We start from the raw sequence: 12409 nt of genomic DNA, 5'->3' as shown, positions 1-12409 counted from the left end.
TGGACTATGATTTGAATCTGCTGTTATCACCTAGCTTGGCTCTCGCTGTGTCTTATGGTGGACCTGTTTTGGATGACTGCACCCTCTTCAGACCTTGGATCGGAATTTGACCTTGCTACTGCCTTCGCCCTGTGATTGATGACTACTATCGGCTTTTGACTCCTGGCTTGCTCTTTGGACACCGCTGTTATCTCCTGACCTGACCTTGGAATCCCGGACGACGTCTTTTCACCATCCTTTTGGAGCCTTCGGCTTTATCCACATTGTGGAAGCAGTCTACTGCATTCTTAGTTTGTTTGTTTGTTTCCTGACCAATTTGGTGTTTTCTTTTGGGAACTGTTCCTTTGAAAACTACAGAGCCGGCTGGCAGGGCTTGGACTCAGAAAGTGCAGTTTGCACTAAGTTTGTTTAGCTTTGTTTTTACCTGCTTGTGTTGCTGAATTATATTTTTGTTTGAACTGCTCTTGAAGCACTGATAGTGAAGTGTTTCAAGGTTTTTTCTGTGTTATCATTACTTTTTGGCTTATCTGCTGAATAAACTCTATTTTTGTTCGCTAATTGGCGTCTGACTCTTGACACCTTTAGATTACAGTGTTCCCTCACTGCTTCATGGTTCACTTTTTGCGGATTCACTGTTTCGCAGTTTTTCAATAAACTCTAAAAGACTATTATAAATCATAAAAAAAATACAATTTACAGCCTAAGGAAGGGAGGAAGGAGAAGCCTAAGGGAGAGAAAAGGAGCCCAAGTGGCAACAGGGGGAGAAGGAGACAATTTATCAACACATGATTGGTTGATAAAGACTTAAAACAGTGTATAACTACTAAAATAATGTATAAATATTAAAATAAATATAGTGTCCCTACTTCGCGGATTTTCACTTATTGCGGGTGGTCCTGGAACCTAAGCCCAGCGATAAGTGAGAGAACACTATTACTTAGTCTCAACTGCAGTAGAGTTATTAAAAAGCCTTTTTTTTCGTGTCAGGAGCAACTTGAGTTGCTTCTGGAGTGAGAGAATTGGCCATCTGCAAGGACGTTGCCCAGGGGACGTCCGGATGTTTTGATGTTTTACCATCCTTGTGGGAGGCTTCTCTCATGTCCCCACATGGAGCTGGAGCTGATAGAGGGAGCTCATCCGCGCTCTCCCCAGGTGGGATTCGAACCTGGCAGCCTTCAGGTCAGCAACCCAACCTTCAAGTCACAAGGCTTTTATCCCCAAGGAAGTCTTCAGAGGAAACTAGAGGTATTTGAACATGAACTTGAAAGAAGGCCCTTTGATTTTGTTACGTATTATCAGGGAGGTTTTAATGTATTTTATTGGGGTTTTAATGACTGCTTCACAGCTTTTGCTAATATTTATGGTTTTAACTCTTTTAAATTTTTATATTGTATGTTTTTGCTGGGCCCTTGATTGGAAAAAGCAGCGTATAAATCTCATAAATAAATAAATAATTGAATCAGTTATTGACGTAGGTAAATCCCACTGAGTCAATGAACCTAGTATGGACCAAGGACTTATCTACACTGGCAAAAGAACCCTGGACTCATCCTGAATGGAAGGCTTTGTCTTCATGACATACATTGAATCAAGTGAGTATCCTGAATTTTGTTGTTGTTATTCATTTGTCTTTAGACTGACTTTGCCCTTCTTTGGGCAAAAATAGGAAGCATGCCAGAGTTTGCTGGAAGCTCTTGAGTATCCTGGACTAGATAAGGTTTGATTTGACCCAATTCTCTGTCCAGACTGATGAATGCAGAGAAAAGGGTGTATTGTAGCCATGTTACCATGGCCACTACTCTTAGCTGGCCACAGGGTTTGTCTAAGCTCCCGGTCATTGTGGGTGTCAATCCTGATTCTTCCTGGTATGGAAGCACCTATTCTGACATTGGCAGGGGCACCCATGCAACCAAGCAATATGCTCTCCTTTTTCCTTTTGCCAGTTTGAAGTGGCAATAGTGATGACATGAAAAAGGTGAGATGCAAGCATCTTGGTGGAATGGATGTGCTCCTCAGTCATCTGAACAATGACCCTGGATTTGGCATGAATGTGCTAGATCCAGGGCTATTCCACTGTGTATTTACAACAGGCAAAATTTTCCTGTGTTGGGTGAACTCTCAGGCTTACAATTCTACACGCAAATGAATATTCTATAGGATACAGCTACAGAATTTTAGATGATATAAAATTGCTGTGAATGTGTAGTATAGAATTCATTGGATTTATCAACATGTTGACTCACTAGCATTCAACAGTTGATAGAATGGGTCTACTGCATTTGAGACTAACCAACAATCCTAATTTTATCCTAATTACGCTAACAGACAATCAAAGCATCTCTATGCTATCAGAGCCGTGACTAGATGTTTGGGATGGGAGGAATCCAATATGTTAGTATTTTAATACATAATAATCTAATTCACACTTCATGAATCAATCTGGAACTGAAAACATTGCTGTCCTTCTGTTTTCACACATTATGTGATACAGTTCACAATCTGTTTATTTTCTCAAACAACAAAATCTGTCAACTTACTCTAATAACAAAATATGTAGTGGAGATTGTACACTAAATGTTTATCATTAGGGGGAATTGCTTCCAAAAATGAATGCATTAGGCCAGATTAGATTTAAAAACAAAATATAAAAATGCATATTTCAGAAAACATCTGTCTAAAACTGACAAACTGATGAAGAAAGGAGACAGAATGAATTTAAGATTTTTTTAAAAAAAAGAGTAACTGAATTTTAAAAATTGATACATTTTGAGGTTAAAAATAGACATACAGATAATTTCTAGCTTGAGGTTAAATTATAATTGTAGAAAGCTAGATTTCTCTGGATTCTTAATGCCTTTGTAGCTCTAGTTAGGCATTAGCATTAGTCAAAAACAACACCCCTTTCCCCGAGTCCATTCATTTTTGGTCTTTTTCGTATTTCCCTATACAAACTATAGTCCTGACGTGATAGTAGGACAATAGGTTGGTTATAGACCAAAGGTCTAGTTAATCCAACATCCTGTTCACATATTGGCTAACTGGCTGTCTATGAGAAGACCTCTGGTAGGATATGAGACCAACAGCACCACCCTTCAGCTCATTTTTTCCTGCAATAAATCTACAGAAATATGCAACCAGCACTCCAGGACAGACCCATGCATCTTTCCAATCCTCTTTTTAAACCACCACATTTAAAGAGTTCAAAGTAGACTTGAAGGTCTCCTGCCATGTGGGGCCTACACATCTCTGGCCTCTAAATGTTCTTGTTTTAGCTTTGATTTTGACTTATAATACAAATTACGAAACCCCAATTCAAGTTGCTAGGTGAAAAACAAAGAAGGGCTCTGGGGCGCAGGCTGGTTAGTAGCCAGCTGCAATAAATCACTATGACCAAGAGGTCATGAGTTTGAGGCCAGCCTGTGTTGGAGTGAGCACTGACCATTAAAATAAAAAATAGCCCTGCTCGTTGTCGACCTAAGCAACCCGAAAGATAGTTGCATCTATCAAGTAGGAAATTTAGGTACCGCTTATGTGAGGAGGCAAATTTAACTAATTTAGGTAAAGGTAAAGGTTTTCCCCTGACATTAAGTCCAGTCTTGTCTGACTCTGGGGGCTGGTGCTCATCTCCATTTCTAAGCCGAAGATCCGGCGTTGTCCGTAGACACCTCCAAGGTCATGTGGCCGGGATGACTGCATGGAGCACCGTTACCTTCCCGCTGAAGCGGTATCTATTGATCTACTCACATTGGCATGTTTTCGAACTGCTAGGTTGGCAGGAGCTGGAGCTAACAGTGGCCGCTCCCGCCCTCCCGCGGATTGAACCTGGGACCTTTCGGTCTCCAGCTCAGTGCTTTAACGCACTTCGCCACCGGGGCTTAACTAATTTACAGCACCATAAAAAAATTGTCCAGAGGCGTTTGGAATGAGGAAGTATCCAAGAACTCGGCATCACAGTGGATGATGAAGCTGCTGCTCCCCCTGTGGCCTCTCAGGAAGCTGGAGAAGGTTAAATTGCCTCTGTGTCTCTGTCTCTATGTTTTTATGGCATTGAATGTTTGCCATGTATGTGTACATTGTGACCTGCCCTGAGTCCCCTTTGGGGTGAGAAGGGTGGAATATAAATACTGTAAATAAATAAATTAAAATAAAAAGGTGCGATGGTAGCTTGTGTGAGAAGCAACATCTGCTGAAATCCCATCTTCTTCAAACAAATATAAGAGAGAGAGGTTCCCTGTCCTGTTTTTCACCTGGAAATGTTACCTCCATCCCCAGCTCATTTGAATTACAGTATATCCAGTTTGAGGAACAGGAACAACATACCAAATTCAGAAACGTATGGAGTATTCTGTCCCGATATAGCTCTATGTCAAAATTAGAAGAGTATTCCAAGGAAATGATGGCTCCTGCAATTGAAAGAAAACAAGACAGAAATACATAAATAGAATCCTAATGCTGGAGGATTAGATAGATACACCTATCTCATAGGAGACAGTTGACTCAATGCCATTTTGGTCTTTTTTAAGCTAATGACAGTCTGACCTTTAATATATGCATATTCTACATGTACCTGGCATCTTGACGAGTAAAATTTAAACACTGATAAATAAATCTGAAAGTAAATTAACATTACTTGTATTAGTGAGAATGGGAAGTCTAGATAATATATACATCTTTTTTTGATAAATAAATCTGAAAGTAAAGAAGCATCACTTGTATGCATTGATTAGTGAGAGTGGGAAGTCTAGATAATATCAACATTTTTATTTCACTTATCTGTGTCTTTTTATCTATATACACTGGACCCTCAGTATCTGATGGGATTTGGTTCCAAGATTCTCTTTCAGAGCTAAAATTTGTGAATGTTCATCCCACTATATACAGTTGTGTAGTAAGATAGTATTCCTAGTATAAAATGGCAAAATTAAAGTTTGATTTGGGATTTTTTTTCTTTGGGGGAAGTATATTTTCAAACTGTGGATGGTTGATTCTGTGGATGCTGAATCTGTAGAATCCCTGGATATTGAGGGCTGACGTCTAACCTGTATAAGTCATTTCCCCCTTCTTGAAGAAGTCTGTTTGTTCCCATTGACTGTTAAAGGAGAATCCATGGAGTTCTATCTTTAATAACAGTTGCTAGCTTAAACCCACATTTTAGAGCCTAGTTTTAGGGACTTTTCTAACTAAATATATATTGACTTCTTTTATCTGTTTCCTATCCTAAGATGAATTTCCTGAGACAATAAACATAGGTTTTCCCTTTATCTTACAAGAGTATCCAGAGCAATTACTCATTTCTATTCCAAGCTCTCATTGTCCTAGCTTTGCTGCACTCTGCTTAATATAGATATCAAATATTTCTACAAAGTGTACAAGTCTTACTGAGTCATCTTGATGAAATCAAATACTGATGCCGTGTTAGGCTTTGTACGCATCTCTACCATAGAACTAGTGCAGTTGACACTATTTTAACTGATATGGCTCAATGCTATGGAATCGTGGGAGTTGTCATTTGGTGAGGCACCACTGCGATGCTCCCATGATTTCATAGAACAGAGCTATGACAATTAAAGTGGTGTCAAATTGCATTAATTTGAAGGGTGCAACTGCAGAATTAATTCAGCTTGACACCACTTAATTGCCATGGCTCCATGCAATGGAATCATGGGAGTTGCAGTTTTACAAGATCTTTAGCACTGAGACATGGCAATTATAGCAGTGTCAAAATGCATAATTTCTACAGTATAAATGCACCCTAAGGCTGTATTGACACTAAAAGTATAGCAGTTTGAAATCACTTTAACTGCTATAGCTCCATCTCATGTAATTCAGGGATTTGTAACTTTTTGAGATATACCCTTCTCTGTCAGAGAGCTCTGTTGGCCCAACAAGCTACAAATTGCAAGATTCCATAGGCTGGAACTGTGGCTGTTAAAATGGTTTCAAATTGCTATAATTTGATTGTGTAACTAGTTTCTTAGGGTGGATCTACACTGATCTACATCCTAGGTAGATAGGAGCCCCCAGTGGAGTAGTGAATTAAAGCCTCGTGACTTGAAGGTTGGGTTGCTGATCTGAAGGCTGCCAGGTTCGAATCCCACCCGGGGAGAGTGCGGATGAGCCCCCTCTATCACCTCCAGCTCCATGCAGGGACATGAGAGAAGCCTCCCACAAGGATGGCAAAAACATCAAAATATCCGGGCGTCCCCTGGGCAACGTCCTTGCAGATGGCCAATTATCTCACTCCAGAAGCAACTCAAGTTGCTCCTGACACGAAAAAAAATCTTAGGTAGATCCAGAGGTGGGAGGCAGTCCACCAGCCAGCAGTTCCAAGCAGTTCCAATGTGATAGGGCTTTGGCTGATCACTTGTTGCCTGCAGTGACATCAGCCAGGGCACCAGAATCACCAGGGGGAGGAATCACCTGCAGATGACAAGTGACCAGCAGGACTCATGTCTCTCCCACAGACTGCTGTAACAAGGAAAACAGGAGGGCGGCAAGTGTCCTGTCCACAGGTCACCCATGCCCAGGGAACACGCTACAGCCATGTACAGGAAGTCCTCAAGTTACAAACATCCGATTGACAAACAACTCATAGGGGTGAGACAACAGGAATTGAGAGAAATCTACCCTTAGGAAGAGATATTCTCTTCCAAAAGAGTTATCATAGGGAAATACTGTCTCCACAGAGATAGGAAGTGAGGTGAAATCTTCTGAACCGAGGCACAGACTGAAAAACAAACACTACAGGGGTGTTAACCTTTCCCTATACTATCCAAATCGTGTGTGTGTGTGGTTAGTTGGCTGGAGTTACTCTTAAAAATGTACCTGTTCCAACTTACAAACTCAACTTAAGAACAAACCTACAGAACCTATCCTGTGTTGTCGAAGGCTTTCATGGCCAGGACCACAGGGTTGTTGTCTGTTTTCCGGGCTGTATGGCTATGTTCCAGAAATATTCTCTCCTGATGTTTCACCCACATCTATGGCAGGCATCCTCAGAGAACCTATCCTGTTTGTCACTTGGGGACTGGCTGTAAACAGTTGTGGTCAATTCCATGTTAGAACATAGGCCCAATTTGTGGGTTCCTTCAAATTATGGGAAGGAATTTGGAGCTATCCCTGTCTTTAGTTAATGCAGTTTGAGGCCATGTTACAGTAGCCTTGCCTCACATTACCCATTAGTTTGATCACCATTGAGCTGATTCAGCTGCCATCCACATTAAACGCTCAGTGTGGATGTGCTCTTAGACTCATTTTTCTTCTACAGTAGAGTCTCACTTATCCAAGGTTCTGGATTATCCAATGCATTTTTTTATTCAATGTTTTCAATATATCGTGATATTTTGGTGCTAAATTCGTAAATACAATAATTACAACATAACATTACTGCATATTGAACTACTTTTTCTGTCAAATTTGTTGTATAACATGATGTTTTGGTGCTTAATTTGTAAAATCATAACCTAATTTGATGTTTAATAGGCTTTTCCTTAATACATCCTTATTATCCAAGATATTCACTTATCCAAGGTTCTGCCGGCCCGTTTAGCTTGGATAAGTGAGACTCTTCTGTAGTTAGATCAATATTAATAGAACTAAGGACTTCATCACACTGAGGTCCTTGATGTGGGGGGCAGTGGGGCAACTCTGTCAGGAGTTCAAAACAGTTTGAAATTCCCTGATGTACAGCAGAAGGGACTTTTCACTCCTGTTAAGGAGCCAAATATCTTCTTGCTGTGAAGTGGTCTCTTCAGGAACAATAAGAACATAGAAACAAAGCTGTTTGTTCCAACTGGAAAGCTTTTCTTTCTTCGGCTGCAGCAATAGTACAAACAGTATAGACAGTATGTACAACAAACTCTCTATTCTCTCTTCATCCACCAACCTCCTACCCTCATCAAACTTAACACAGGGTTAGTAAAGGTAAAGGTTTCCCCTGACGTTAAGTCCAGTCGTGTCCAACTCTGGGGGTTGGTGATTATCTCCATTTCTAAGCCAAAGAGCCAGCGTTGTCTGTAGACACCTCCAAGGTCATGTGGCCGGCATGACTGCATGGAACGCCGTTACCTTCCTGCCGGAGCGGTACCTATTGATCTACTCACATTGGCATGTTTTCGAAGTGCTAGGTTGGCAGAAGCTGGAGCAACAGTTGGCGCTCACTCTGCTCCCCGGATTTGAACCTGGGACCTTTCGGTCTGCAAGTTCAGCAGCTCAGCGCTTTAACACACTGAGCCACCAGAGGCTCCCTAACACAGGGTTACTACAACCTATATACTACAGTCTCAGCACTGGCAGTGACTACCACACCCCAATTACAATGACACCTGTGATTAGGCCTGAGACACGGATCCTGTTATCACTTAAGGAAATGTTTTGCAACTTACAAGTCCTGACAAAATCATTGGGCAGTAGAGCAGATCTGTCGCCTCGCATCTCGCATTGCCCATCACACTCTTCTGTAGCTTTCTGGCATGATCCCACGTTGTGCTCATGATTCTCTACCTGAACATAGGTAGTCTCCCGTGTTCAGGTTTCCCCCTCCTACCACACTTCCTCAACACAGCTGGAATGGAGCCCTGCTAGAAGTAGATGTGCTTTGTGGGATGAGATCTCGTGGGCTCCGTGCCGGCAGCGTCGAGGAAATGTCGTAGGACAGGGGATTTTCAGTGGTTCCCAACCTTTGAGCCTGCAGGTGTTTTGGACTCCAACTCCCAGAAATCCCAGCCAGCTGACTAGCTGATAGGAACTGTGGGAGCTGAAGTCCAAAACACCTGGAGGCCCAAAGTTTGGGAACCACTGATCTAATGTGATGATGTCCATAGTTCATTTCATGACCATCTGTTGGATGCTTCATTTTGTGAACAACCAACGTATCTGTTCTTTCCTTCCAGGGCTTTTAGGACTTGGAAGGAAGACTTCAAACCTCCAGCAGTTGGTCACCCCTTTTCTGTAGCTTCTCTCTTTCCCTCTCACATTCCAAGATCATATTCAGTTTTCATACTGCTTCTGCCTCTCATTTATATTCATGGCTACCTTCCTATCACCTCATTGTTCCTTCTTCCGGATTCTGTAAAAAAAATGAACCACTGCATTTGGAATAAATTCATCTGATAGAGTAAGCATATTTATCAGCCACAGATAGATATGTTTTCCAATTGTCTTGGAGCACAATTGGTGGGTGCAGGATTGCTCAAGTTTTAGAAAGTCTGGTCAGAGCTTGGGAAAAAAGTAGTTTTTTGGACTACAGCTCTCAGAGGCCCCTTCGACACAACTATATAAATTCCACATTGAACTGGATTAAATGGCAGTGTGGACTCAGATAACCCAGTTCAAAGCAAATATTGTGCCATATCTGCCTTGATATTATGGGTTATATGGCTGCGTGTAAGAGCTCTATGTCTCTCATGGTTCTGCTGGCTGCAGGATTTTGGGAGCTATAGTCCAAAAAAGGAACATTTCCAGGTGTTGCTTTAAGTCTTAAGACACTAAATTGATGGACTCGTCTGCTTTATGTACCCTTTGGGTCTGTATTAGTTGTTTAGTCTGCCCAGGAAAAACAAAACAAAACACAGGGGTTTTGGAAAATGTTATTTTAATTGTTTAAAAGACTTGCCTAAGCAACAGATGGTGCTTCCCTAGAGCATTTAGTTTTCGTATGGTAATTAGAAATTAAAAACACCGTATGAACGGGGATCCTGTATTTGCCTCACAGGTAAACCAACAGACGAAAACCACATGATAAAGGAGAAAGAAATGTCACTAACCTGTTGGCCACATTTTTCATTTTAAATTGCATTTCAATTTAGGTCTATTAATGTTGCCTTTAGTTAGCTTCATTCCCATCTGTGGACTGGAATGAGTTCCTAGCAGCTGTACCCTGGCAATTTTTAAAAATGAGCTAAAAGAGTGCAGTAATTGATGATGACTTTTACACAGCCTGAAATTATAATTATCAGGAAGAGGTATAGACAATGCACCGGGGGCCTGGGGGTCAGCAGGTGATAATGCTTTATCTCCACAATGTGACAAGCTTCCACCTGCTGAAGCTCATCTTCCAGCTATTCGGGCTATTGTTGTGGGCACAAGAATAGTCATAATCAGGTTTTTTCATTCTAGTCTGTTGGAAACCTTGAGGTTTGGGCTTCAAACCAGACTGGAGAGGGCAAAAATTATGAGATTCAAATTAAATTTCGGAGAAGTTCTAGAGGTCCACAGTCCACTGGTTTGTGGGTCATAAGAACAGGGCCAAAAATACCAATGTATTTGAAGTCTAGACTCTTACAGTCAGTACCAAAGCTTCTGGAGGAAAACTTCAACCTTTTAGAACGGGGCAAACACAGCTATACAATAATTGGGAAAGAACCAAATTATAGTACAGGTTGACCATCCCTTATTCTGAGGCTGAAACTCTAATCTCACTTTCATTTGCATATGGGACCTAGAAGAATACTTCCAACATCTCCTCAAGATGCCCATAGGTAGAGTGTATCCATCCTGCAAATTCTGGACACTGTGGTCAGATTCTTTGAAGGAAACTTAAGACTCACTGGCCTTTTTCATTTATCCAAAGAACCTGATCCTGATGTCCAGAATTTGCAGGATGGATACACTCTACCTATGGGCAACTCTCTTGGTGCCTGACAGTCTTCTTTCTTCTGGTAAAGGTTTCCCCCGACATCAAATCTAGTCAAGTTCGACTCTGGGGGTTGGTGCTCGCCTCCATTTCTTAGCCAAAGAGCCAGCATTGTCCGTAGACACCTTCAGGTCATGTGGCCAGCATGACTTCATGGAATGCCATTACCTTCCCGCCAGAGCGATACTTATTGATCTACTCACATTTGCATGTTTTTGAACTGTTACGTTGGCAGAAGCTGGGGCTAACAATGGGAGCTTACCCCACTCCCCGGATTCAAACTGCCGACCTTTTAGACAGCAAGTTCAGCAGCTCAGCGGTTTAACCCGCTGCGCCTCTGATTTTAGTTTTAATTCAGTTTTGTTTTTAATTAACAGAAAGAAATAACCGGAACACTACTTCAAAGCAGTGCCTTGCATGCTGCAAAAGAAAGCAGAGGCTCTCAATAAAATTCATGAATGAAGCTAAGAGGTATTCTCATAATATAAATGCTAGATGACTGCAGCTGAGTGCTTTGTTTTGAAAGACCAACCGCCATCACTCTCAAAGTTTCATCTGTGCCCATCAGCCCCACAAAGGTTAGAGAGTCCCTAAGCCATGGTTATACCAGTACTACAACTTCACTCACCACATATTTCGCAACAATGACCGACTGGCTTCAGTGGATCCTTGCATGTAGCCACTGGGCATTGATTTCCAGAATTCTGGAGCAAGGCCGCACAGATTCTGTCATGGTCCTTGAAAAGAAACAGGTAACTAAATGAGGCCTCCACAACTGACTAGACTGTCTGATATCTTCAAGACTATCCCACAAAGCTTTGTCACAAACTGCTATCCCACTCCGAGCCTAATTACCTTCTTCTTTTTTTGCAATGTGACTTCCAGAATCCCTGAGACAATATGGCCATTATCTGGGGAATTCTGGAAGTTGCAATCCAGTACTGTAACATTTCCAAGTCCTGACACAAGTCTCCTTCAAGGGTATATCTCTATCAATCTGGAATATTAGTATGCAAAGGGATCATGTTACGCCTTAGATATCGAGAGAATGAAATTGGTTGCATAGACTTTTGTAGACCATCTAGGGAAGTAGCTGTAGAACTCATCTACATATAAATAACTATAAATCTGAGGCTGATCTGAAGAAACATTACTCCTGACTGGTCCCAGCGACACCTATATTGCCCATCTCTATTCTGCAATGGCAGCAGAATAGAGTCCAAACTTCAGCTCAGACTTGTTTGGCCCCACTGGATAGTCACCTTACCTTGGATGTTCCCATTGACACTGCTGGTCCGGCCAGACCCACTCAATGGTAAGCAATTCTGAGAACAGTAATCAAAAACTCTGGTCTTTTCCCCACTAAACAAGTATAACACATTGATACTGTTTTAATTGCCATTGCTGGGATTTGTAGGTTGATGACACACTATAGGCTCTTCCCATGACGTTGTAGCACCTTAATCTTCCTTCTTGTTTACAAGTTCCACTCAGTGCACTTTGCCCCGCTCATTTTATGTTTTTATTGCTGTGTTTGTCATGTGTTTTATAATGATCGTGATTTTTAATGCCTTTTAAATTTACTTGTGTGTTTTTGTAAAACCATATACTGTATGCTGGTTTTATATCTGTAAGCCGCCCCGAGTCCCTCTGGGGAGATGGTGGCGGGGTACAAAAATAAAATTATTATTATTATTATTATTATTATTATTATTATTATTATTATTATTATTATTACATGTCCCTGGCTGTGAATTTGAAATACCTTCTCACCCA

At 41.4% G+C, this 12409-nt stretch overlaps 1 protein-coding gene across 3 annotated transcripts in view; it reads right to left on the bottom strand.

Moving 5' to 3' along the window:
- The window catches only part of amn (amnion associated transmembrane protein), a 129796-nt gene that overhangs the window by 35857 nt on the left and 81530 nt on the right, over window positions 1-12409 (bottom strand). For all 3 annotated transcript variants that reach the window (XM_062968510.1, XM_008115746.3, XM_062968511.1), the window contains exons 7-8: window positions 11262-11370; window positions 4321-4403 (exon numbers count right to left, since the gene is read on the bottom strand). In XM_062968510.1, coding sequence (XP_062824580.1) covers window positions 4321-4403; window positions 11262-11370 — 192 coding nt within the window. The remainder of the gene's footprint in view (window positions 1-4320; window positions 4404-11261; window positions 11371-12409) is intronic.

This window comes from Anolis carolinensis, chromosome 1 (assembly GCF_035594765.1).
Source record: "Anolis carolinensis isolate JA03-04 chromosome 1, rAnoCar3.1.pri, whole genome shotgun sequence".
NCBI lineage: Eukaryota > Metazoa > Chordata > Lepidosauria > Squamata > Dactyloidae > Anolis > Anolis carolinensis.
Note: the sequence above shows the minus strand (reverse complement) of the source record. Positions and strands in the feature narration are given on the sequence as shown.